Source organism: Podarcis melisellensis (assembly GCF_964234715.1).
Source record: "Podarcis melisellensis genome assembly, chromosome: 13".
Classification (NCBI taxonomy): domain Eukaryota; kingdom Metazoa; phylum Chordata; class Lepidosauria; order Squamata; family Lacertidae; genus Podarcis; species Podarcis melisellensis.
Window position 1 is genome coordinate 20,603,774 of NC_138545.1, and position 27,932 is coordinate 20,631,705.

Sequence of the window (27,932 nt, forward strand, 5' to 3'; positions counted from 1 at the left end):
TACAGACTCATGTTCCTGGAAGCCTAATGACCTCCAGCTGCTCAGTGATTAGAGCGTTTCTGCTACTCTTTTAACCCTTTGATAGCAACAAATTCTGGCTTCAGTACCTAGCCTTCTCAGGGAAGGGCAGCTGGACCTGACAGCCACCTGCCTTTTTGAATTCCTCACAAAGTACCACAGAGTTTGTAATGTAGTGTCGCTCAGGCTCATGGGGGAAATTTAAAATGGTGGCTAGAGGGTCACTGATATAGGTGGGGCCCCTCAAACCTGGAGCAGGAACCTCTAGGCTTACATGGCCTCACTTGAACAATGAAGTCTTCTCGCCCTTCAAAGGTTTATTTTAGCATAAGCTTTTGTGGACCAGCTTCAGGAAATGCATGGAGTATATACCGGTATATCATCCCCTGATGAAGTGAGCTCTTGCCCCCATTTAAACCTGGCACCACGATAAATCTGTGAGACTTTGTGGAGGGCCACCAAGGCTACATATTTATATTTTATATCTATACTTATTTTGGCTGTTTGAGATTTGGCCTCTGGAATCTGCGTGAGTGAAGGGAGAGTTCTCTCTAAAGAAGAAAAACTGCTTGCTCTCGTTATGGGCAATAATGACCTCAGCCACATCGTCTCTGCCAAAGAGCAGTAACTTTTTCTCTTTTGTTGTGACGTAGATGCCCAAACAGCCCCAAAGGCGAGAGGGTTCCCCAGTTAAAGGCCACCAGCGGCTGTTGCGTGTGAGTAGGCCTGAATTGTGCCATACTGGTCTTATTTATTTATTCTGAGCTTTTGTACCCAGCTCTTCAGCCAAAAAAAGGCTCCCAGAGTGAAGTCCCTGCCCCACGACACGCGAGGTAAAGAGGATGGGGAGTTCCTCGGGTTAAGAACTTAATTTGTTCTGGAGGTCCGTTCTTAACCTGAAACTGTTCTTAACCTGAAGCACCACTTTAGCTAATGGGGCCTCCTGCTGCTGTTGCGCTGCCAGAGCACGATTTCTGTTCTCATCCTGAAGCAAAGTTCTTAACCTGAGGTACTATTTCTGGGTTAGTGGAGTCTGTAACCTGAAGCGTCTGTAACCTGAAGTATCTGTAACTGAAAATGTCTGTAACCCGAGGTACCACTGTATTGAGCAGGCCCAGAGGGTCAGATGTAGGGCTAGGGTTCAAATCCCACTTGGCCATGAAGCTCTGAGAGGCCCTGGGCCAGTCACTCTCTTTGTCGCTGCCTCTCAGCCCAGCCTACCTACTTGCCTAGCTGCCTGCCTACCTCACAGGGCTGTTGGGTGAGACTGGCATATCTTTATTTAAAAGCAAATGCTGAAAGGGGGGAACGCGCATACAAATGAGAAGGAACAGTGCCTGCACATTTTGCCTTATATCTCAGGTTTTATAAATGCTTTAAACTCTCCCCTTTGAAAAGAAGAAGAAGAAAGGACCTGGGAATATGGGGTTATGGATGCCCATGCTTCTAGAATGGTTTGCAACTTTCCTGTATTCCTTGGAGAAAGTCACTTTGCAGAGCCTTCATAAGCATTAAAAATACGTTCTGTGTTTGCCAGTGTAGTACTGTTAGTAAAACAGTTCCGCCATATTCTCTCTGAACACCAGTGACTTTTCCATTCTGCCTGGGGTACTGTGTAACTCTAAAGGCCCCCCCCCCTTTTTTAACGCTGATCATCAGTTTAACTTCTATTAACATGTGGGACCGACCCAAGATTCTCTGTCCTATTACATGCAATGATCTGTCTCCAAGGAAGTACCAATACCTATGTTTTTAAAACGACATCAGGTTACTGATGCGGCAAGCAGTTCGAGGTGAGTTAAGACATCGAAACATCAGTGGTTTGAATGACACTAATGACAGATGGCATTTGCTAACAGATCCCCCCCCCTCAAAAAAACCCCACATTGCCTGCGAAACTGCAGTAGGACCAAGTCTGTATTTCATAAAATAAATTCTTCATCGTGGGTGCCTACCCCAAATTGCCACCTCTGATGACTCTCCCTGCCCCCCCTTTTTTTAAAGGCCACTGATTAAACAGCGCTGTCTGCTCAGCCCCCAGTTAGGGGTTTTATCCTCATGTCCATTTTTCCTGTCCTTTGCACAGCTCTGCTCCTTTTTCTGTTTGTAATCTTTCTTTACTCCCCCCCCCGCCTTGCCTGACCACACTTGTTCTTTGACGTCGTCGAGTGACGGGGGCACTAAGCCACCAGAGTCTCCCCCTTTGCCGCCCGCCGTCTTCAGATCCCCCTTCGCCTCCCGCCGAGACGCACCGTCCCCCCCTCCCTACGTGGGGTAAGGAGCAAGGCAGCCAGGGGAAATGGTGGTGGGGCAGGGGACCAGAAGGGGTGCAGGGAGGCAGAGATTAGGGGGTAGATTTTGCCCAGCCTCTTTAAGGGCTCTTTTGGACAAGGTGGGGGGAAGATTAGACAAAAGGTCATGGGGAGATTTCCCCTCTAGAGGGAGCTGCCCTCTGTTGTGTGATAAACTCATCCCAGAAGAGAGTTGGGAAATGGGTAGTCTTTGTGTGGTTGGGGGGGGGGTATAATCCACCATTTCTGAGGTGGCAGTGGAGAATTTATGTGTATTAAATTCTAAATAACAATGCTTCCAATGTAGAACTGCTACTTTCCTAAGCAGGTCCTGCCACTGGGTTGAACATAGGCATAAAGAGAAAGCTTCACTCACTTTCTTGATGTTAAAGGCACAGGAGCAGGGGCAGCTAAAAGAATTTGGCAACCCTTGTACAACTTAGAAATGGAGGTTCTCTGAGAAATGACGGGGTGGGGGCAAAAAAATGTTGGCCTTTTCTCTCTCTCTGGGGAATGCTAATTGAGTACTGGCTACTATAAGATGAGTAGAATATGGGGTCATTTCTGTATGTACTCTGTATGAACATGGGAAGACATAGAGTTTTTTTCCATTTAAGGGATTAATGCTTCTGTAAGTGTCTTTGGTAGTATGGTGATCCCAAAATATAGGAGCTAGAAAGCAGATGAAATTATATCTTTTTGTTGTATAGTGCTGCAGGATGGTGCAAGCTTTTGAGTTCCACGGGACACTTTGTCTTCATCAGGACTACCTGAAAAAGAATCCTGTGAGACACAAACTTTTGCATACACTTGCATCAATCAAAGATGATGATGGTGATATATTAATAATAATAATAATAATACCATGCCCACCTGGCTAGGTTTCTCCAGCCACTCTGGGCAGTTTCCAACAAAATATTTGAAAAGCAAAATATTGTTGCATCTGCTTTCTCCTTTCAACCCAAAATTTGCCAAGTTTTGCCAGAAAAGTTGTCTGTGTGTGTTGGGAAATGGCCGGGGGCGGGCGGAGGGGGGTTCACCTCTATGAGATTTTGCCTCTGATACTACATTGGCTTGCTCAGTAGAAATGTAGAGTCCTTGTCTTTTCTTGGTTTAATCTAAACCCAATTGCATCCTTAACCCCCCCCCAAAAAAACTTTAAAAATAGTTCCACTGCCCCCTCGTTGGAAAGGAATCTGTGACTTAATTAAGAGGAGAAGGATGAATTTTTGCATGTGTCGCTTTTCTATATTTATTCTCATGACTGAAATCGTTGAACCACCCAGAGGTTCCAAATCCTGCAAGTTAATATGGATTAGGAGATTCGACGTATGGGAGCCAGCTGCTGGTCAATAGAAGAAGGGGAGAGGAGAATTTCGAACACAATGCAAAAGGGGGAAATGTATGTGTGGACCAGTGATAGGGGATAAATTTGATTCACTTCACATTTATTTAAGCAAACCTCATTCACACTTTCTGAAACAGTGTATAAACCGAAATTTAGCCAGCCTTTGAAATTCACACTTCTCTGAATTTTGCAATGCAGTTCTCCGGCCAAGTATATTGTAGGATGCATAAAGATACATATACTTGTGAAATTAACACACAAACATGCATGATGTGAGGCCAACTTGTTTTGAAATATTTGTATATTAGTCAAAATTGCAATAAAAATGCATATATTAGGAGTAATTCGCACTAAAATGCTGGTGGGTTTTCATGAAGAGTTAAAAAAGTCAGACTGATGTGGAAATGTGGAGAACTGAACTTCAGATTGGAAAATATTAGAAATGCAGTCATACCTCGGGTTGCAAATGTGATCCGTGTGGGAGGCATGTTCACAACCTGCAGAGTTTACAGCCTGAAGCGCTGCATCTGCACACGCACGTGACGCAATTCGGCGCTTCTGCACATGCGCGTGACGTCATTTTGTGGTTCTGCGTGAGCGCCGAAACCCGGAAGTAACCCATTCTGGTACTTCCGGGTTCAGTGCGGTCCGCAACCCAAAAACGCGCAACCCATAGTGTTCGTAACCTGAGGTACGACTGTAGAGAGAAACCTTAATTGAGAGATTCATCCCTAAAGTTTGGAACCATAATTCTCTGTCTGCACGATCTCCTTGCATTGTGTGATATGCCAATCCTTCCTTTAATAATTTGCATCCATGCCCCAATGCTCACTCTATCCCCAGCGAACTGGCCAGATTCATCTTTAACACAGATATACGCCCGCAACTCAGATTCACTCGTGTACAGCTGGCGCTAGATTGGGGCCTATGTCTATATCTTTGCACAAATGGCATTGCTTGTCGTACAGGGCAGGGATCTCTTTCTCCTCTGCAAATGACCTTTACACTACTGGGTTTATTGATCTGCTCACCATTACAAATTCATATCTGGTTTCATGCTATGTGAACGGTCACAGCATCCCCCAAAGAATCCTGGGAGTTGTAGGAGAGCCAGAAAACCACAGCTTCCTGGGAAATGCATGAGTCAACGAAAGGAATCTCCCTCTGCATAGTGTCATTTTTATCGAATGAAGGGAAGAGGGAATTGTCTTTAGCAAACAGAGAAAACTCGCAGGAGAAAAGAAAACTAGTGCTTGATTTTGTTCGTTTTGACGCTTCCTGTATGTCCAAAATGTGCTTCGAGACACAGCTCCCTCTCACCTGGTCTGACAAACCTCTTCTCACTGGAAAGGTGTCCAGGCAACCTCCAGAAGGAAGGAGGCCCCTATTTTTGATACCTGTCCCTGACCGCTGCCCTATTTCCTGATGTTTTGCCTTTGTAGGATGCCTTGTTAAACTCCTGTTGATGTGAATTGCTAGCACTCCCATTTCCGCCCGACCTTCCGGGTCTCTAGAAGTTTCCCTTCTTCCCAAAAGTAGAACTGTTCTGACTTTGCCTAGAGCACGCAACATGGCCAGGGGGGCAGCTGACAGCAGATGCTTCCGCTTGAGTGTCCTGCCAAGTCCAGGTTAAGAGGACTTCCTGGTGCCATCTCACCGTGGGGAACCAGTCCCCTGGTATAAAGTGCTTTTCATTTGGAGCCACACTCTGAGCTTCTGACAGTCCTGTAGGTCTGTTTGTACAGAACTGGCGGCTGGCATGGAAGAAACCTGTATGTTTCTGAACCCCCAAATATGCCTTAATGATTGACATGGGGATTCATTCATGGGACACATAAAATCATAAGCAGTGCTGCATTGGATTGTTGTTGTTTAGCCGTTTAGTCGTGTCCGACTCTTCGTGACCCCATGGACCAGAGCACGCCAGGCACTCCTGTCTTCCACTGCCTCCCGCAGTTTGGTCAGACTCATGTTTGTGGCTTCGAGAACACTGTCCAACCATCTCGTCCTCTGTCGTCCCCTTCTCCTTGTGCCCTCCATCTTTCCCAACATGAGGTCTTTTCCAGGGAGTCTTCTCTTTTCATGAGGTGGCCAAAGTATTGGAGCCTCAGCTTCACGATCTGTCCTTCCAGTGAGTACTCAGGGCTGATTTCCTTAAGAATGGATACGTTTGATCTTCTTGCAGTCCATGGGACTGCATTGGATTAGACCAACTCTAATTTTCTTGGACCACGAGGACCGTAGCTCAGTTTTACAGCACCAGCTAAAGGTCCCAAGTAGCATCCCTGACATTTCCAGGTAGGGCTGAGAGAGAACCGTGCCCCGAATCCTGGAGAGCCTCTGCCAGTCAGTGTAGGCCGTACTAAACTTGATGGACCAATGGTCTGACTCAGTATAAGAGGCGGAGCAAGTGGGGGTGCTAGCTCCACCCCATCCCTACCCACTATGGGCGCCATGTGGCATGCCCTGTCCCTAGCCCCTATGGGCAGTTCGCCCCACCCCTGGGCACATAACCCCAGGTACCCGAGAGACTTCCTCCGCCACTGCTTATACTGTTCCTAATCCTTCTAGGCTTGGATCAGCTGGCATTGCATCTGTGCTTAGTTGCTGACCTGTGCTGTTTTGTGCCCGATTTTCCATGGCCAGCACACCAAACCTGTTCCAACACCTTCACCTTACTTGTTGCGCCTGAGATTGTGTTCCAGAAATTATTGTGACTATAACAGGAAATGTGATGGGGGGGGGCAGCCGAGAGAACTACTTGAGGAGAAGGAATGGCCTGGTCCTATGGTGCCTGTATCAGTGACTCACACAGGAACCAATAAAACCGTTAAGCCAGTTTAAATCTGCAGAGCGGATCACGCCCACTCGCTTAACAGGGACGGAGTTTCGTGATCTGGTCGGATGCCGTGACCAAAATCCAATACGTCCATTTGATTATCCCCTAGCTGATTAACGGCAGGAAGGCTCATCAGTCGGGGCCCAGATTGTCTGTCCCATTCCCGGCTAGTTCTTCGCTTCCCAGCTAGACGGTGCCAAATATTCTTCTTGACCCCTCACTCGAGCAGAAGGATTGTCCCGCAATCAAAGCCAGGGCAGTCTCAAGGAAGACCTTTCTAGCCAACCCACCACCACCCAGTAGTATCTCAGCATTTATTCCATTTGGACAGAGAACAAAAAGAGGGTTCCTTTAAGGGAGGGTGTATTGAGGACGTACTCCTGCCAAGTAGGCTGCCTGCTGAGCTTTGCTATTGAGTCAGGCTCCTCAAAGGTGTTGGTTGTGTCGTTCCATACAGCTCACAAGCAAGGTTCTTAACACAGGCCTCCGGCTGGGTTTCCCCTAGTCACCTAGGAAGAGAGAGGGGAATCAGGAGGTCATGTTGCCCTTAAGGGGACAGCCAGTGCTATTTTTCTAGGATAAGAGATACCAGAACTTACCCTGAGCACCTACCTCATTCTCATTCCTTAGAAGTCTATTTCTGACAATGGGCAAAGAAAAGAAGTCAAGCTGGCAACTGATGGAGTAGCTGGCACTCTCAAGAGGCCATATTTGGCTCCAGGGCTGCCAGCAGCAAACCCAATTCATTGCCTGAGCCAATGTTTGTGAAGTGTTTTGAAATCTTGAAATGCACCACATAGGAGAAACTCCATTATTGTTGTTGTTATTGTCATTTCTCTCCCACCTGATTAAATAAATCTCAGTTAATCTTATATTTAATTAGATTAATCCATTAGCCAGTCAATTAAATTCACATGCATTTGTATATGGGAGGAAAAATACTTCTGAAACAAAAAAAATACTATGTTTTCGGATAAGAGGTCAGATCTAGATTCCCAACCTAGAGTAGTCCCATTGACTTCAATGGGCCTGCTTTCAGTAGGATGGGAATATGGAACCATCCCTACATATGCTCTTTTGTTGGAGAGGCTTTCCCTCCTACCTGTGAGAAAAAGGATGAGGCCTGCTGTTATTGTTAAGTACGGTAATTGTATTAAAAAATAGTGCATTTTTAAAATAAAAAAAATGCTACCTGATTAAACAGGGGCACATTTTTAGTAAATTGAAAGTCTTGCTAATTGATTAATCTACCTGGTTCATCTAATCATTTTTGTTGTTATTCTTGTTGTCGTCTGGGTCAAAGGGGGTGCCCTCCAGATTGGCCTGTGCTCCAGCCCCTCTCTGTTCTGAAGTGGGAAAACAAAGTTTTGTTTCCATCCAAATTAACTTTTTGTTTTCTCCCCTCTCCCCCCTCTCCTCTTGAGACGAAACAAGGGGCTTTGGGAGTTGCCCCGGAAATGACTAACCATGTGGAGGTCCCCATGGCGGATGGGCCCCACATCAGCTTGGAAGAGTTTCCAAAACCTTGCCTGGATAAATACTGTGGGTGGCTGATGCGAAACCTGCTGCTGACCCTCACCATCGTTGGTAAGATCTATCATCTATCTATCTATCATCTATCTATCTATCATGACTTATGAACCACTTTTTTTACAAAAAAATCAATCAATCTCTAAGCAGTGCACATAAAAGAGGATAGTTATCCATAAAATACAGATAAAAATCAACAGAATTTGAAAGCAACTATAGACAATGGGCTTACGTGTTGGGATGGACTTGCTGGTGCTGAAACTGTAAAACTACAGGTGCTACACACTTAGAGATTGCTTTATCATAGGTATGTAATGCAGATTATCTGGCACTTGGAAAGTGCAAGCTCGATCCCTCAAGTATACTAGTCCCAAGCTGTTAATTGGTAAGATGACGCAGAGCCTCCATCTGAGAACAACCTCCTTAGTCTCTGTTTACCCCTTTCTGTCTCTCTGCAGTTCTTCATGCCTGAAGTAACTTCCACCTTCCTTTAAGTCCTTCTAGGCAGGGGTGACATCTGTTCTAGGTTCTGTGCAGCATCTAGCACAGTCTGCAAATGACAAATAGTAGTAGTGCAATAGGCAGATCAGCAAGGCAGTGGTCAGGAACTGACGGGCTGTGAGTGAAATCTGGCCTAGAAATATCTGCCAGTTGGCCCATTAGATTAAAACAACCTTTCTAACTGTAGCCAATCTCTTCAAAACCAGATGTTCCCATAGGAAGGGCAGTTTCCAAAACAGACGTGTGTGTGTGTCTCTGTGTGTGCCCCCACATGCTTAAGTTTTGGCACACTGCTTTCTCTCTCCCAGATCTGGAATTCTGCCAATATGGCGTTTACAGTGACATGATGGAGGAGGGGATGGCCTCTTGCTAGCCTCTATCTTTATTTGAACCATCAACTGATCTACTTGCCCCACTGCTCTAGGGTGGATCTACACTGCTCATAGGGTGGATCTACACATGGGTGGGCACTTTAAGTCAAAAATTAAATCTTTATAACAAAAGAAAAAAAACACTATGGAAAGTTGCTTAGAAATTTATTTTGCTCTCTGGCACCATCTGGTGTTGCATGTTTAGAATGCATTCAAAACGCTGTTTCTTGACTAATGTAGCTGAGTCCATAGATTATTGTAGCTGGAAGGGCCTTTGAAGGTCATTAGCTCAACACCCCTGGCTGTTGCAAGAAGCCCACTACCGCATTTGCTTCAGAACATGTAAAGAAAGAGAACCCACCATCTTCCAAGGCAGCTAGTTCCTCTGTGAAACAGCTTGTATCATCTTGAAGTTCTTCTTAAGCTTCAGTTAAAATCCTTTCTCTTATAGTTAGAAGCTCTTGGTTCAAAGCCTCACCCTCACTAGAGCTACAGAAAACAAATGTGCTGCATCATTGTCCTATGTCATGGATAGGGAAACTAAGGGGGCCGGATTTGGCCCATTGCCTTCTCAATCCAGCCCGCGGACGGTCCGGGAATCAGCGTGTTTTTACATGAGTAGAATGTGTCCTTTTATTTAAAATGCATCTCTAGGTTATTTGTGGGGCATAGGAATTCGTTCTTTCTTATTGTAAAAAGTCTGATGGGGAGGGGAGGGCATGAATGGTTCCAGAAAGACTTTGTGATTGTTCTAGAATTACCTCTCTGACCCCAAGCCATCCATAAATAAATCAAGCAAGCAAGCAAGCTGTCCATCAATGAGGCTACTTTTTCTTTTTTTAAAAAAAGACCCATCTGGGTAGTAACTTTCCATAGCCCCTCATCTAATCTCCGATCTCTGGGCAACCTGCCATATCTTGCAGCCGTACACACACCCTTTCGTCGCCCTGCAGCATGGCTGGCTTCTTGGCCCTGGATGACCTCTTCAGGGATAGGCAGAAGGCAGAGGAGCTAAAGAAAAAGGAGCCGTTTCTTAGACGTGGAGGAGGAAAAGGGTGTGGAATTGACATATGAACAGGACCCATAAAACAAGAAGGGAAGCTTTCAAAGTGTGCGCTATCTGAGATACTCTCACTGCGTGTATTGCTATCAAGTTCACGTTCTGTTGTGTGCAGCAGTATGCACAGACCTCTTTGTCTGTTCTTCGTTGGCTGCAAACACACAAACTTGTGTACCTTTGAACAGTAGCTTAATAACTGGTTTATTTCCTCCACTGGATGCACTCCCTGCCCTTCCTCTCTTTCTGGCTCCTTCCTTCCTTCCTTCCTTCCTTCCTTCCTTCCTTCCTTCCTTCCTTCCTTCCTTGACATCTTCATAATATTTTGGCACTTTCTTGATCTCCTGCCCTCAGGCAGAAGATATAAAAGCATGATTAGTCACACCAAAAGGGTAAAGAACAGCTTCTATCCATGGGCTGTTAGGCTGCTGAGTGAAAAGACAACAACAGGGCAACTGGCTTTTGGGTTTAGAGGGTGTGCATCAGTAAATGAGGGGAAATAAGACTAAGAGAGCTGAGTGGAGGGTGCTCGTGTAATCTCACTGTATACAAGTTGTACAAGTGACAATGAAGTATTTCAAAATTCAAATAAACACATAAGCACATAAGGGGAGCGGTGCTGCATCAGGCTAATGGCCCGTCATGTGCAGCACACTCTTCTCACAGTGGCTAACCAAATGCCCAAGCTGAACATGAGCACAGCAGCACTCTGCTCACCTATGATCCCCACCAACTGGTATTCAGAGGCTTCATTGCTACTGACAGTGGAGGGAGACTATAGCCATCACGGCTAGAAGCCACGACTAGGTTAAAAAGGTAAAGGGACCCCTGACCATTAGGTCCAGTCATGACCGACTCTGGGGTTGCGACGCTCATCTCGCTTTATTGGCCGAGGGAGCCGGCGTACAGCTTCCGGGTCATGTGGCCAGCATGACTAAGCTGCTTCTGGCGAACCAGAGCAGCGCACGGAAACGTCGTTTATCTTCCCGCCGGAGTGGTACCTATTTATCTACTTGCACTTTGACGTGCTTTCGAACTGGTGGGCAGGAGGAGGGACCAAACAACGGGAGCTCACCCCATCACGGGGATTTGATCCACCGACCTTCTGATCAGCAAGTCCTAGGCTCTGTGGTTTAACCCACAGCGCCACCTGCGTCCCTTTTACGGCTAGGTTGGTCCTCCACAAATTTGACTAATCCTCTTTCGAAACCACCCCAAAGTTGGTAGCCATTGCTGGCTCTCGTGGAAAGGGATGATTCCACAGTTCAACTATACATCGCATGTGACCAATATCTGTATGGTTAACTTGTCTTTCTCTCAAATCGCCGTACAGATTCAAACAGGAAAAAACGCACACGCTCCATCTAGCCATCCAGTCTCGTAGCACAGGGTAAAAGGCCAGGATTTCATTAGTCTCTCATTGTTTCTTTTACGTCATTGCCCTGGAGAAAGAAAATTAAACAGGGTCTAATCCCTGTAGCTTCACCCAAGGCCCCCACCCCACCCTCCCTGCGTCCACTGACAGCTCCTAATCAGCTTGAAGGAGAGGGCGAAAGGGTCCAGAGGACACCAGCATCTCATGCGCTGAGAAAAAGGGAACAGGGAGCTTTGTGCCACAGAGCAAAATGCCAGCAGGGCTGGCCGTGTGCGTGTGTGAAAGAGAGGGAGATCTCGTTTTGAGTTACTGTCGCACTTCTCCAAATATTGCAGTGCAGGTAATGTGTGCAAAAATGGATCATATTAGGGGGAAATTGTTTTTTGTTTTTTGCAAAAATGTGTGTATTAGCACAGAAAATTGCTGATATTGTCATCAAGACTCTTTTTTTGGGGGGGGGTAGAAATTAAAAAACTGATGTGGAAATCTGGAGAGCCGAATTTAAGATTGGAAACTGACTTGGTCAGATGATTAGGTCATCTGACTGAGGTGGTATTTAGAGGAGTCCAAGGAGAGGGGTTTTTTTCCCCATGAAGGGGGCTCAGGCATGAGTCTTGCCCTCTGAAGCTGTTAAGAGCAGTCTGCAATCTCAATAACCAAAGGAAGGTGCTTGACAGCTGTGCTGGGGTTCTTCATTTCCAGCTCTGCTTCTCATGACCAGCCCTGGACTGATAACACAATAAAACATTTGCTGCTCCAAACCTCATAAATGGCTTTACACAGAAGGCTGAAGCCTTATATCACTTGATTCTGGCAATTGTACACACTGGCCTTTATTCATATATTTTTTCCCAGGATACCTGCATGTGCATAATACCACACCATGTGCGATATATGGTTCAAAATGCAGACCCTTGATAATTTCGGGTTCTGTTGCTGTTGCCATTTGAGCAAGTTCCTAGCTCTCAGCGCTGTTGAAAAATGTTTGTGGGAAATGCAAAGAATGTCTAGAACAAAATGCTTTTGCATTATGCATTCATAATACCCTTCCCTATTTGGATTTCTCTGTCGCCCCTCACCTCTCCTATCCGTGGCTAAAATAATTTTTCATGCACCCTTGCCAAACCTCTAGACGTAGTTCAAAATAAAACCTACACCTCTGGACCAGTTTCTCTGATTTATACAGTTCGTTTTGAACGTCGTTTCATTGGACAAGAGAACCCATGGGTTTCAATGCAACAACAACAATGAAAAGACCTCCAGTAAGTTTAATAAGGGGGTCTCTGCAGCACTGGATATAATAAGTAGGATCAGGAGAGGGTTGGTTTATTGCCCTTCCTTCCCTCCCAGCTGTCCTGACTTTGCCCTGGCAGTATCCAGCAATTTTTATCCTGGATCTTTTCCCAGCGAGGATTCGGGGGCGTGAACCCCTGTAGCCTGGCTTTACTCCAAGTAGGACACGGATTCTGTGAACAGATCCCATGAAAAGATCCTGTTTTCACCAAACGGTTTAGAAATCGGTATCATCATGATCCTGCCCTGAATGCTTGAATTTAGCACACCCACACAGCATCTAGAGCAGCAGTTCGGCTTTGCGTGGGGGGCGGTATCTGTGTACTACAGTCGCGAGCCAGTTTCAGATAGTTTTGGAAACTGAACGGACCGCTTTCTGTCCTGTGCATTTAATGGCAGCTCGATGTGCCAATTTTAGCAGGTGCCAAGTGGCCATTCAGGAATCCTGGCACTCATTTCCATTAACCTCCCCCACACACACACCCAACACTCAGTCAGCATTCCATGACCACTGAGCACGCTCAGCCCTAATTGTTATTATTATTTATTTCATGAAATTCATACACCACTTGATTGTAAACAACAACCTCAAAGTGGTTTACTAAAGATAAAACAGTAAAACCAAGAAACAAATCACAATTATATTTTCAAACATACAAAAGGTAAAACCCTAAAACAGATGGAAATTACCTTGCTGAATTTGGTGGGACTTGGATAGCTCAGTTGGCTAGAGCGTGGTGCTGACAACGCCAAAGTTGCAGATTCGGTCCCCATGTGGGACAGTTGCATATTCCTGGGGTTGGACTAGATGTTCCTCAGTGTCCCTTCCAACTCCACAATTCTATGATTCCTCCCAGGTAAGTGTTTAATGGGACAGTGGTCTTAGACTCTGACGTAATGGATTTATCAGGGTGTCCATCTTTAGAGATTATTATTATTATCAATGATTAGCTTTCTGAGGGAAAGCCTCACCGCTCCATTGGCTCCACCCCCTGGCACAGCCCAAGTCCCAGCCTGTATCCCCTCTTGCCAAATCAGGATGCAAGCTAGGATCCAGTTCATGATAGATTGGGGGGGGGGGCGAGGCTTCTGCCACACACACACACACACACCACCTATCAGGAAGGGCATGGCAGTTCCAGTTCCCACATCGGGGCCCCAGTGAAGCCTCCGCCATCCCTCAATGCCGCCGCACCAAGAGGGGTGAGCGGACATGTGGTAAATGGGGTCTGTGGTAAATGAAAGACCTACATTGGCTCCCAGTACGTTTCCGAGCACAATACAAAGTGTTGGTGTTGACCTTTAAAGCCCTAAACAGCCTCGGTCCAGTATACCTGAAGGAGCGTCTCCACCCCCATCGTTCTGCCCAGACACTGAGGTCCGGCGCTGAGGGCCTTCTGGCGGTTCCCTCCCTGTGAGAAGTGAGGTTACAGGGAACCAGGCAGAGGGCCTTCTCGGTAGTGGCACCCGCCCAGTGGAACACCTTCCCACCAGATGTACCAGACTTTTAGAAGACATCTGAAGGCAGCCCTGTTTAGGGAAGCTTTTAATGTTTAATAGGTTATTGTATTTTAATATTCTGTTGGAAGCTGCCCAGAGTGGCTGGGGAAACCCAGCCAGATGGGCGGGGCATAAATAATAAACCTCCTTTTCATTAGGCTCCATGGGACCTTGGACATCTGCCCCAAAGCCCAACCCTAGTGCTACCACTGATAAAGGACCCCCTGTCGATAAAGAGCCTAGTCCTGCTCTCAGCTACTTCTGAAGTATCCTGGGACCTTCTCTTTTTCCTCTTCGTTTCAGGAGTGATTTTGGGATCTCTGTTTGGAAGTCTCCTGAGGTTGCTCCCACCTCTCGACAGCGACCTGATCATGCTGATTTCTTTTCCTGGAGACATCCTTATGCGCATGTTGAAAATGCTGATCTTGCCTCTTGTGATATCCAGTCTCATTTCAGGTGAGAGGGGGAGGGGGCGGGGGCAGAAATGGCTCCAGATCCCAAACCTCAGAAGTGGGGCGCTAGCCTCTGTATAGCTTAGCTGGCCTTCCGAGAGATTGGGTTTTCGCTGAAAGGAACAAGGAACAAATTGTGAAACTGTGGGGGAAATGGCATCCAAGGTGAGTTCATAAGAGCCCCCCCCCCCCGTGCCTTGAAAGAATGTAAGAGAGGGTTGTGGGAAAGGTTGGAAGGATCGGTCAATTTCATTTCTCTCCGTTTCTCCTTTTCCCAGTCTTAAATTCAGTTCTCCACACTTCTGCAATAATGAAAAATCATCAGGAATTTAGAGCAAATTTATCCTAACAAGCACATTTTTATAAGCACTTTTGACTGGCAAACATATTTTTGCAAGCAATTTCCCCTAATTTAATGCATTTTTGTATGTTATATTTGTAGGAGGAAAATATCAGTCCCTGTGATCCCTGTGTGAGTTAAATAACAAAAGAATCAGCTGGGTGCCCAGATTGAAAACACAGGGATAAAGTCACTCTCCAGCAGGCGGGAGCACCCAGGAGTAGAGTTTAAGCTCACAAAAGTCAAGCAGCAGTATAGCATTAGGAATATAGGTTGTTAGACTCTTTTATCCTGTTTAGTTGCATACAGCACTTCACCCATTTTCTACTCCTCTTGCAATGATCAGAGCACACACTGTTAAGTAAGTTTTAAATGTTTTACTTACAAAATGCTCCAAGGGTCAGATTCATGCATTTATCCTAGTAGCAGCAAGGTGAACACAGGCAGAATACTCTTGGGTAGAAAATACAGAAAGCTTAAAATATGTGTTCTAAGCTTGCAGTTTGCTTAGACACATCATCCTTGGTCAGTTAAATGGCATGGAAAGAGTGAGAGGAAGAGAAGCTGCTTCACTTCCTCATGGAAGTGAGGGGGCATGGCTTAGCTGAGTATAGGAACAGAACTCTCCAGTCTTAATCCTGTTGTGCACTAAATAGCATTCATGCATAGTTATGTCCAACTGCACCATCATCACTAATATGTTCATTTTTATACACAAACTCTGCCCTATATATGAATTTTTGTAGACACTGGTTGGAGAACCGCATTGCTAAATCGGAATAAGTGTGAATTTTGTAGGACAGCTGTGTTTTGATTCGCATATTATTTCGTAAATATACATCTTTAAAATGTGAACTGAATTAAACTCCTCCCCCATCCCTAGTTGTGGGAGACCAGCCCCTATCACTATCAACACATGCAGTGAACATGCCACCTGATCTGTGCATTTGACTGGTGTGTGAAGGGGCTCTACATGTGAGCTAGGTTAAGGTGTCAGGCAGTGACTGGCCCAAGGTTTCTCAGTGAGCTTCATGGCCAAGTGGGGATTCAAACCCTGGTCTCCCACGTCCTAATCTGACATTATAACCACCACGCTGGCTCTCTCCTTGACCAGGTCTTTGTAGACCTCTCTTTGCCAATAAGAGATTTGTGTTAGAAACCCCAATTTGTTCTACATCAGATGCAGATTTGTTATTGTATTGTATGCGCATTAGGTAAAGGTAAAGGGACCCCTGACCATTACTTCCAGTCTTGGCCGACGCTGGGGTTGTGGCGTTCATCTCGCTTTATTGGCCGAGGGAGCCGGTGTACAGCTTCCAGGTCATGTGGCCAGCATGACTAAGCCGCTTCTGGCGAACCAGAGCAGCGTGCGGAAACACCATTTACCTCCCCGCCAGAGCGGTACCTATTTATCTACTTGCACTTGACGTGCTTTTGAACTGCTAGGTTGGCAGGAGGTGGAACTGAGCAACGGGAGCTCATCCTGTTGCGGGGATTCGAACCGCCGACCTTCTTATCGGCAAGCCCTAGGCTCTGTGATTTAATCCACAGCACCACCCGCGTCCCCTGTATGCTCATTATCTCAGTGCAAACGGCACTTCCATACGCTCTGGCACTCGTCACGGTGTTCCGTGTGCCAGAAGCAGTTTAGTCATGCTGGCCACATGACCTGGAAAGCTGTCTGCGGACAAACACCGGCTCCTTTGGCCTGAAAGCGGGGATGAGCGCCACACCCCATAATCAAATTTGACTGGACGTAATCATCAGGAGTCCTTTACCTTTAGCTATCCCAGTATATGGCTCATCATGAGAAGCAGAAGGAAGCTGGTCCCACTCCCTGAGACACCATTCTGCAACTGCCTCCTCTCCTTCCAACTATTATTTTCTTTGTGACTCTCTGTTTGGTCTGTCCACCTCTTACGTCCTTCCATGGAGGATGGGCTTAGGGAGGGTGGCCTCTCTCCATCCCTTGACCCCGTAACCTCTTGTGATGTGTTTTGTGGGCAGGTCTGGCCGGCCTCGATGCCAAATCCAGCGGGCGCATGGGCACTCGCGCCATGGTTTATTACATGTCCACCACTGTGGTGGCGGCCATATTGGGTGTCATTCTGGTCTTGTCTATCCACCCCGGCAACCCAAAACTCAAGAAATCCCCCACGGTGATGACTAGGAACGAGGAGGTCTCCAGTCTGGACGCTTTTCTGGACTTGATCAGGAACCTGTTCCCCGAAAACCTGGTCCAAGCCTGTTTCCAGCAGGTAACGCAAGTAGCAAATGTATGGATCAGGGAGGCAAAGGCCGGCAGGGCCTGGGACAGTGGTTTGGCAGTGGTTGGTTGCTTCCAAACCGCCCTCTCCACCTACCATGCCGCCTTTTTCTCACACAGATCCAAACCGTCTCAACGAAGATCCCTGTACCCCCGGTTGTGGTCCGTAAGGAAAACGTGAGTCAGATAGTCCACGCCAGTGGGTCAGTGCTCAACACCACCATCACGGAGGTCAACGTGGGTCCCAGCACCGTGACCCAGAAGCAGCTGGAGTTCAAGGCTGGAATGAACGTTTTGGGTGAGACTTTGGTCAAGAGCAAAAGTGGAAGAGCTCAGCAGAGGCCAGGAGCAAATATGGAGGGTGCTGTGGACAAACAACTCACGCAGCCATAGCCACACCACGTGGAATCATTTTTAAATTTCAAAACTATATATGCATGCTTTTAGAATGTCCTCCGTCATGAATGCTATTCATGCGGCAGAATGAAGTGGTAGAAGCCTGAGATGGTGGGAATTAAGGACCGTACCACTGCAGGCTGCAGGTAGAGGGTGGCATTTTATTCCCCGGGGGGAAACTCCCTGCCAAAACCACACAAACAAGAGGAGCGGGGTGGACCCAGGACATCAGCAGGAAAGGTTTGGTCTCAACCTTCTCTTTGCTGTGAGTGCTTTCTGCTTTAGGTTGTTTCTTTATAATATGGGAGCATTCACAACTGTGATCTCCCCTCTGGTGTCTGAAATGGTTCTGCCCATTCTACCACCTAGGAATTTGGACACCATCCTTTACACGTGTAGACAAGGCCTTGGATATTTGTGTTTTAATTGTGTGGTTTTTAAAGCTGTGCCCCCTCCCCCCAAAAAACCCCACTGTTAATTGGGCAGTACATTGATTCAAAAACAAATAAATAAAATAGGGGAGGGGTAGAAAAGCAGAGAAGAAATTGAATTTGGCACATTAATACTTAATCCTTTTTGGGGGCCTTCAAAAGGCATCGGTTAAGACTCGTTTTTACATGTTTTACATGTTTTTCAAACTCAATGTTATTTCAACATTTCAGATTTGAATTTTGAAATTTACAAACTCAACATTGCTTCACCATTTCCGTTTTCAATTTTGAAATTTAGCATTTTTAATAATAAACATAAATTAAGCACACCTCTCCTCCTCCTACCTGCATCTGGTGTGCAGACGAGAGACGAGAGGTAGGTGGGTTGGTGTGTTTTCAACTGTTCATTCAGCGTCCTCTGTTGGCGAGACAGAGCACAGGGTTGGGGAGAGATCCCTCCTTCTCTCTGACTCCCCCTTTCTCTCCTCACCCCCCTCCCTTGCAGGTTTGATTGGCTTCTTCATTGCCTTTGGCATTTGCATGGGGAAGATGGGCGAGCAGGCTAAGCCCATGGCCGACTTCTTCAACATCCTCAACGAGATCATCATGAAGCTGGTCTCTATGATCATGTGGTAAGAGAGACTCACATACAGATATGCAACCTAGAGATTAAATATCAATGCCAGTTTCCTTGTAAGTATGGAAGCAAGAACTACAGTCCTGTTGGTTTATTGCTGTTGTTTTTTGCCATCAGAGATAGCAACAGCAAAATCATTATTGGAATGCTGAGCCTTACATAGCCAAAATGGCATTATTTAAGTGTAAGAGGGAGGTAATGTCGTTGTTGTTTAGTCGTTTAGTCGTGTCCGACTCTTCGTGACCCCATGGACCAGAGCATGCCAGGCACTCCTGTCTTCCACTGCCTCCCGCAGTTTGGTCAAACTCATGCTGGTAGCTTCGCAAACACTGTCCAACCATCTCATCTTCTGTCGTCCCCTTCTCCTTGCGCCCTCCATCTTTCCCAGCATCAGGGTCTTTTTCAGGGAGTCTTCTCTTCTCATGAGGTGGCCAAAGTATTGGAGCCTCAGCTTCAGGATCTGTCCTTCCAGTGAGCACTCAGGGCTGATTTCCTTCAGAATGGATAGGTTTGATCTTCTTGCAGTCCATGGGACTCTCAAGAGTCTCCTCCAGCACCATAATTCAAAAGCATCAATTCTTAGGCGATCAGCCTTCTTTATGGTCCAGTTCTCACTTCCATACATCACTACTGGGAAAACCATAGCTTTTACTATCCGGTCCGTATAGTTAAGAGGGAGGTAATAGCAGATTTAAAAAAGCTTGGGTGGAGACTCCTAAAATAAAAAGTGAGTGTGCTCATTGGCCACGGAACACTGAGCAGCATATGACTGGCTTGAGGGAAACCAGCCAGGGTGTGGGAGAGGGATTAGTCTGGAATGGAGTGCCCTGCAAAGGGCATGGCTGGCTGGAACCCTAAAGGAGGAGACCTCCACAAAGAAGTGTTGAGTTGCAGGTCACACCTATACCTGATTATTTCCAAACATACAAGTCGAGCAGGCTGTGCCAGGCACCCAAAAAGTGCTTGTCTTTAAAGCAGGTATTGGAAGCGTCTAAAGCAGTGTTTCTCAACCTGTGGGTCCCCAGATGTTGTTGGACTACAACTCCCATCATTCCTAGCCAGCATGACCAGTGGTCAGGGATGATGGGAGTTGCAGTCCAACAACATGGTTGAGAAACACTGTAAAGGCAGTGATCAAACAATGGGGGGGGGGAATTAGGGGACGCTTTTTGAAACACACTCAAACTAACCACTGATTCCCTCCCCCCCCATGCCCTTCCACTAATGGGGCCATCATGAAAGGTAGGGAGGCCTGGATCCCTCTGACTCCTGCACCCCTATTAATTCGAGCACCACCCAGGCGTAGAAATGAGTTCCTGTATCTCCATGTACATCTCCCCCATGCGTTGAGAGCTGGGAGGGGGTGTAGACTAGAGGAACATGCGAAGCAACAAAGGATTCCCAGGGGTTGAAGTGGCTCCACCTGTCCAGCCTAGCCATTAAGCCTTCCTACTCTAGATAGGATTCTACCTGAGCAATGGTGCTCCTCTCACTGCCTCCTCACCAGCCTGACTCATCTCCGCCTCTTGGCTTCCCTCCTCTCCTGCTTCTGTCCCTGCTCTGATTCTGGACTGCTCTCTGCCACAGACTCTTCCTGCTCACTAAACCCTGTTGCTTCCTCAGCTTCCGACTCATCCCAGTCTTCTCCCTTTGACCACTCGTCGTCGTCCCACCACTAATCCCCTGGCTCTGAGCCTTTTTCCCTCAGGGGGTTTCCCCGCTGGTGCCTCCCACCATTCCACGACAATGGCCATTCCTGTGGGAGGGAGTTCCGTAGTCTGTCTGTGCGCTGCGATAGCATCTGCCAGTCTTCTGAACGTCCCCTTCCTCAATGTAGGTACTCTCCGTTTGGCATCGCTTCCCTCATCTGCGGCAAGATTGCCGGTATCAAAGACCTGGAGATGGTGGCCCGTCAGCTGGGCATGTACATGGTGACGGTCATTGTGGGGCTGGTCATCCACGGTGCTATGGTGCTGCCCCTCATCTTCTTCGTCATCACGCGCCAGAACCCCTTCCTTTTCTACGCTGGCATCTTCCAGGCCTGGATTACGGCTCTTGGCACAGCCTCCAGGTACAGGCAACTCTCGCGCGGCTTCCTTTATAGCAGACACTGTTTATGTGGTGATGGACATTTCATTTATCTGCTCACTTGGGAAAATTTATAAACCACATAATTATTATTATTTTTTAAAAAAACCTCTATGTGGTTTACATAAAATAGTATTTATTTTTTAAAAAAAAATATTTACCAATTAAGTATATTGTTAATTTATGAACTTGGGTGTGTGTTGGCAGGTGGTTTATGGAACATGTTCAGGGTTGTGTGTGTATATATACAGTGGTACCTCTAGATATGAACGGGATCCGTTCCAGAGCCCTGTTTGCATCTAGAAGCAAACGTAATTAGCGACGGCATGTCTGCGCACGCACGCGTCGCTTTTCACAGCTTCTGCACAGCTTCTGCACATGCGCATGTCGTCATTTTGAGCAGCTGCGCGTGCACAAGCGGTGAAACCCGGAAGTAACGCGCTCCGTTACTTCCAGGTTGCTGCGGAGCGCAACTCGAACGCGCTCAACTCGAAGCGTATTCAACCCGAGGTATGACTGTAATTGTTTGTTATTTATTTATTTACAGCCTTATAGGGAAGTTTAGGGAAGTTTTTAATGTTTGATGTTTTATCATGTTTTTAATATTCTGTTGGGTGCCACCCAGAGTGGCTGGGCAAACCCAGCCAGATGGGCGAGGTATACATAATAAAATTATTATTATTATTATTATTATTATTATTATTATTATTATTATTATTATTATTATTATTCCTCCTCCTCATGGACTGTTTTCAGTCCCAGAGCAAGGGAACAAAGTTAATGCAAACGAGCAGAGAAAAATAGTATACAAAGATTTCAAAAAGACATTTAAACAGGACCAATAGACAACTAAGAAATTTTGTCATACACTAAAAGAGCAGAATTACAAGAACGTAAGTTAGCATTTCCAATTTAACGAAAGGTCAGCAGGTAGTGATGGGGGGTGGGTTGCTGGCCTCCCCCGTTTCTCTTCTTGCCAGGCAGCGTTCAGGGAGGATTTCCTCAGGATAGAATTCCTCTCTTTGGAGAAAGAGGAGCAGCCAACCTCAGCAGCAGCCATGTTACTCAAATTAAGTATGGATTGGGCCTTTAGGATTGTCGGCTACAGGGTGTACAAACAATGCGTCCAGATACGGGTGAATGAGAAGGAAGGGGATTTTGGGAGAAATTACATATGGACATGCAGCTTTTAAAATCACTTTTCCCTACGTCCCTGCTACCCCTGCTGCCTCCTTTGCATGCCAGCGCCGGGACGCTGCCTGTCACTTTCCGCTGCCTTGAGGAGAACTTGAAAATTGACAAGCGGGTGACCCGCTTTGTGCTGCCCATTGGGGCCACCATAAACATGGACGGCACCGCTCTCTACGAGGCTGTGGCAGCCATCTTCATTGCACAGATGAACAGCATACACTTAGATGGCGGACAGATCGCAACAGTCAGGTGAGGTGACTCGGTAGGCCTGATTTGTTTCCCCCCCCTCATGAGCTGGCTGGTGCCCAGGTCAGATGTAACTCACCTCAAGGGCGGGATTTCACATACAAAGTTGCCCACTTATTAAGCGGTTCAGCAAAGTCCTTGTTTGCAGCCTTCAGAAAAGTAGTAGTGGCAGGGCCTTTTTGGTTGTGGCACCCGATTGTGGAATTCCCTCCAGCAAAGATTTGTATAGCTTCTTTGCTACGGGGTTTTCGTACTCGAGCCATTAAAGCTAGCACTGTACCAAAGTATTTGTCCAAGACTTTCCCCACAGTTTTGGTGGGCAAAAACATCCCCAAATGTTCTTACCATGTCAGACCACTGGTCCATTTAGCCTTCCAGGGTTTCAGACCGGGGTCTCTCCCAGCCCTACCTGTGGATGCAGAGGATCGAACCTGGGACCTTCTGCATGCCAAGCAGGTGCTCGGCCCCCTGAGCTACAGCTGCTTTCTGCTTATTTTAATAATTGCTTTGTTTACTTGTTTTAAATTTTGCAAGCTGCTTTGATGCTCTGCAGCCTATAAATGTGATCGAACACCTCATTTCTCTCCTTTTCTGTTCCCACAGCCTAACAGCCACATTGGCTAGTGTAGGGGCAGCCAGTATACCCAGTGCGGGGCTGGTCACCATGCTTTTAATCCTGACAGCCGTGGGACTCCCGACCCAGGACATCAGCCTCCTCATTGCTGTGGACTGGCTACTGTGAGTGACGTCAAGGGCAGGGGTTTGGTCTGGGAAGGCAGTAGTGGAGTGTGGTCAAACCACGACATCAATGTCCCCCTTCAGGGTCATTAAAAAACAACAACCCACAACACATCTGAGAGACAGTGCAGTATAGTGGTTAATGTGTTGGACTAGGATCCTGGGTGACCATGGTTCATAATCCCCACTCAGCTGTGAAGCTCTCACTTGGCAACATTGAACCACTAACAGCCTCTCAGCCTAACATACCTTCCAAGGTTGTTGTGCAAATAAAATGGGAAGGGGAAGAACCTCATCCATTGCCTTTTTATCTCCTCAGGCGTTAATTTATTTATTTTTAGAAAAATGTGTGGAATTTGCATATGTTAATTTATACCTATAGAGGCAAATTTAGATTTCTGAGCAAATTAAGATTGTCTCGGTAGCTGCGTCTCATGGGAACCATGCTCTGAAGCATGCCAAGCATTTATAAAACTTATATTTATCGCTGTGCATTGTTGTGCATTTAAATTGTTGTGCATTTAAATGTTTGTTTTCCTTCTGGGATTGTACCCCCAAGTGTGTTTTATAAGCTGGTCTCCGACCGTAATAAATTATCTATCGATTTATGCCAGCGGCCCTGTAAGTAAAGAGACCCTGCAGACAGGTGGGTTTATTCTTTAACAATTAGGGTGCCTTTGTGGTGGATTTATTCTGCAGGACCACCCACCCCACCCAACATCCTTTTTATTATTAATTCATCATGATTTGCGCTCGTGACGCCATTGGGGCGGACACAGACAATCCCGCTTTCAGTACCGCTCACACCTGCGAAAGTTGTGGGGTGGTCATACTGCTTCATTCCCAGTCCTTGCCTATTTCTGCCAAAGTCCCGTTAACTTGCATCAGAGATGATGGAAGTCATCGCCCAAAACGTCTGAACAGCCACAGGCTCCTCCCATCCCTGCTGGAAGCCAGGTTTTCAAATTGGCCATGGTCACAGTGACATTTCTAAGGGCCACCTAACATGTACAAGTAGGGACAGGGGAAACGTTGAGTTCAGTTCGGATTTGAAGCCACGTCTTTTAAATTCGCACTTTCCCTTTGCTGTAAATATTTTTATTGAAATTTTCCAACACAGAATACAATAAAGAAAAAGAATAAAGAAGAACAAAAAACAAAAAGAAGTAAAAATCAAGAGATGGAAACTCAAGAGAGAGAAAGCAAAGGGAAAAAAATGAACTTTGCACTTTCTGAAACAATATGAGAACAAAAACTGCCGTCCTTCTCAGTTTTCACTCACCTGAATTTTGCAATGCAGTTCTCCAATCAAACAAAATTTACAAAAAAGCATATATTAGGGGAAAGAGTGCATGAAAAAGACTATCAGTAAAGATCACATACCCCCAAAAAATGCATTATATTAGGAGAAAACGCCTGCAAAAATGTGTGCCTTAGTTAAAACAGTTTACAAACGTGTTTATTAGGGGAAATTTGCATTAAAACACCGCTCAAATTTTCATTTCAAATAGCTGGAGAAATGTAGAGAACTGAGTTTAAGACTGCAAAAGGGAGAAACCATGAAAACCAAAACTGACAGATTCTTCTAGTCTTATGTACAATTCTCGACATTTAGTGATGTACACATATGAATGTGGCACTGAAACCACTGGGAAGCCTAGCTTTCAAGGCAGGCCTGTACAGAACTTGTCTGAGGCCTGGGGTGGGAGTCTTGTTCTTGGCCTGACAGGCCTGAGAGGCCCCTGGTGGACCCCATGACTGGCTCAGCCCTCCGAGGACTGGGACAAGGGCACCTGGCCCAGGCCTGGCCCAAGGAAGTGTGAGGCAACATGATGTGGTCTTTTCTGTGAAGCAGCTCCTTCAAGAGAGGTCTTCTCTTCCTGGTAGGCTGTCCAATGGACAGAAAGCTCCAGCGATGGCAAAACATAATGACCACACATGCAAGCAGATAGGTGGGAAGCAAGGACAATGGAAGGATGGGAAGTGAAGGCAATGGTAGGCCTTGACCAGGTCACTCTAACCCAGGCTTCCTCAACCTCAGCCCTCCAGTTGTTTTGAAACTACAATTCCCATCATCCCTGACCACTGGTCCTGCTAGCTAGGGATCATGGGAGTTGTAGGCCAAAAACATCTGGAGGGCCGAAGTTGAGGAAGCCTGCTCTAACCCCCTCCTCCCTGTTTTCCTCCGTCCTCCTTGCAGGGACCGCATGAGGACCTCCATCAACGTGGTAGGCGACTCCTTTGGTGCTGGCATCGTCCATTTCCTCTCCCAGAAAGAGTTGGCGCTCATTGACGGAAGGGGGGAGGAGCTTGAGACAGACCCCACTACCCTTAAGCTGCAGGCTCTGGCCAATCACCAGGAGGGCTCCATCGGGTCTGGCTACACCGTCTTGCCCAGCCAGGATGAGGAAGAGGTGAGCAGGAGAAAGTTCCCGGTGAATGTTCAGTGGGACTGGGAGAAGCCGACAGTCACTGGGGACATGAGACATGGACATGAGACCTGCGCCCACACAGCTCAGGATAGTCTTCCTTTGGGCACAATGCCTACTTTGTCTGTATGTAACAGGGAACCATTGTGGTGCTGAGGGCTAGATTCAGAGCAAGGCCTTTTTAGTGCTGGCCTCTTTGGTTTTGAATCCTGTCTCTGGGTAAATCCACAGTGCAAGGGGCATTGCTGGCTCGGCAGTCAGCATTTTGAGAAGCCCCAAGCAGAGGGCTAGCAATATGATTCTTTCTGCCATTCCCACCAGCTGAGGGGATAAGGAGGAACCTGCATCCACAGGGACCGCTGCATACAAGAGAGGTCCCTCTTGCAGCAAATGTCTGCTAAAAGCAGCTTCCTCCCCGCTCCCTGCATGCCTGGAAAAATAAAACGGGGCTGTTTGCTTTCACTAAAGTGAGGCAGGAAGGTCTCTCTTTAATAATGACAGCAGCTCCAAATGCAGAGCCTTCCAAGAGATATGTTTGTAAAGGGGCACCGAAAGCTCTAAGCTTTAATTTTGTTCGATTTTTTCTTAATACATCTTGTTCACACATGCTGTGATCCTCAAGGAGTGAGTGCGCCTGAGTGAACAAACCCAGCAAGTCCTATTGGTGCTCAGTTTTGCATCGTGGAAAGAAAAAAGTCCTTCCCTTTGCTTCAACCTACTGCCTTGATTATAGTGGGTGGGGGCCCTGAATACCTGCTTCTGAGAAGGGGCAAATCACTTTTTCCTCTTCACTATTTCCATCCCTGTGTATCTCTGTGGCCCTTCCTACGTGGTTGCATTCCAACTCCCATCCTCCCTGGTCATGTTGGTTGTGGCTGATGGGAGTTGGCGCCCAACAACATTCAGAAGTCCACAGGCTCCCCAATCCTGCTGTACCTGATCTCCCAAACCTCTTAGTGTTCTGCGTTTCCTGCCTTCTCTACCCTCTTTTTCTCTAAACTAAGATGTTTGCTGTAAGCCTTTATTCACAAGGAAAATAATATTTGAGCCCCGTTGAACTACCTTTCCATTGTTCCTTGTAACTCTGAGCCAAGACTTGATTTGAGCTAGGGATCAGGAACGTTGTCTGGATTTGGCTGCGGGGCGTGTGAAGTAAGGTGAACCCCTGGGCATGTGCAGAGTTAATTTCTCTCATCACTGGGTTAAACACAGCCAATTCACTTCTGTGTTGCAAGCTAAAGTCACGCAGTGGAATTCCTTTCGGTTCCAAAATGGGCTTTAGCTCCAGCGCCTTTTCAGAAAAAAGTATAAACGTGGAAGTCCTGCTGCATGCAAATCAAGCTAATTAGATAAACTTTTCCTGATTTGCAATATTGAGGGCAGGATCTGAATTTGCTCGCTGCTTGGCAGAGACTGCTGCTTGTTTTAAGAAGTCCAAGCCAGTTCAGGGGAGAGAATTCAACAGGTATTTTGCTCTTCCCCGCATTATTGTGCTTGCATTGCTTTGCTGTGCTCCCTGCCATGCAGATGTTCCTAGCACAGGAGCTTCTGCGAAGGAAAAGCCCCCGGAATCCTTGTTTGCTGATCAAAGGGATTTAGAGAGATTTCAGCACAGAAGTCTAGACACCAAACAAACACACTCACACATGCCCAGATAATAAATAATAATCCACCCCCCCCCCCGTTTTTTCTGCTTCCAGCTTCCAGAAAAAATGGATGCGGCGTCACAGTATAGTGAGAAGGATGAGGAGGAGCCTGATGAAGAGGAGGAAGAGAAGAAAAAGGAAGAAGAATAAGCCCCTTTCCCCCCACTCACTTCACACACAAACATACACACACACTGGTCGATGCTGCCAGCATCAGCAACACAGATGGGGGCGGGAGGAGTGGCAGGGGCCCCCAAACTGATTTGATTATTATCTTTATGAATATTGTACCCAATGGAAGGCTGGTCCATTCAGGTGCGTGGGTCACCTGCCCCACCAACCTCATTCTGCCTTCAGCCTGCCCCTACCCCAACACCTGTCCTCCTGCTTAACAACCAGTCCAGGAGGAGCCACTGCCTGTCCGTTTCCTCCTCTTTCTTCTCACTGTTGCCCTTTGTATAACTCAGCAGGAGAAGGACAGGGGACGGGGACAAAACTAGAATTAGTTGGCTCCGCCCGCCATCGGCTCTATGGCGCCACCTACTGTTGGGCTCCCTGCCTTCCACCCAACCAGTCCCAAGGAGCACTAGTTCCACAGTTCCTACCTGAACCCGCTTTCTGCAGCAACCTCAGCTGTGAATGAGAGATACCTGGATAACTTAAACAGCCACACACAGAGAGACACAGCTGCTGTATCTACGCATTGTCTTGTACGTGTGTGTGTACACATATACATAGACTTGTATATTTTTTTTGCACATACCTTTTGTAGATTGCTTGGGGGTGGGAAGTGGGGATCTATTTTTCTTACACAGCCACATTCCACCCTTGAGATTCTTGTAGGATATAGAAATCTGCCTTATACCAGGTCAGACTGTTTTGCCCATCTAGCCCCATCTAGCCTGCTCTGACTGGCAGCTGTTCTCCAGAGTCTCCAGCCGAGAACATT

General features: G+C 46.8%; 1 protein-coding gene and 1 long non-coding RNA gene across 5 annotated transcripts; one reads left to right on the forward strand and one right to left on the reverse strand.

Moving 5' to 3' along the window:
- The first annotated feature begins 251 nt into the window (after window positions 1–251).
- LOC309355269 (excitatory amino acid transporter 2-like) lies at window positions 252–27,869 on the forward strand. 4 transcript variants are annotated; one of them, XM_081885977.1, is made up of 12 exons: window positions 252–734; window positions 1,678–1,811; window positions 7,921–8,083; window positions 14,427–14,579; window positions 16,923–17,173; window positions 17,302–17,479; window positions 18,514–18,640; window positions 20,483–20,716; window positions 21,979–22,173; window positions 22,774–22,908; window positions 25,109–25,322; window positions 27,038–27,869. In XM_081885977.1, exons 3-12 carry the CDS (start codon window positions 7,954–7,956, stop codon window positions 27,131–27,133), a joined length of 1,713 nt encoding a protein of 570 aa, XP_081742103.1. In that variant the 5' UTR covers window positions 252–734; window positions 1,678–1,811; window positions 7,921–7,953; the 3' UTR covers window positions 27,134–27,869. The 4 variants fall into 4 exon arrangements, with proteins under 4 accessions (XP_081742103.1, XP_081742104.1, XP_081742105.1 ...); XM_081885978.1 differs by lacking the exon at window positions 1,678–1,811 and adding an exon at window positions 2,023–2,292; XM_081885979.1 differs by lacking the exon at window positions 1,678–1,811 and having other exon boundaries at window positions 252–851.
- LOC309355342 lies at window positions 6,876–10,765 on the reverse strand. The gene is made up of 3 exons (XR_014162505.1): window positions 10,673–10,765; window positions 8,259–8,576; window positions 6,876–7,598 (listed from the first exon to the last, which is right to left on the reverse strand). It is a non-coding gene; the product is annotated as an uncharacterized lncRNA (long non-coding RNA).
- Window positions 27,870–27,932: the final 63 nt, after the last annotated feature.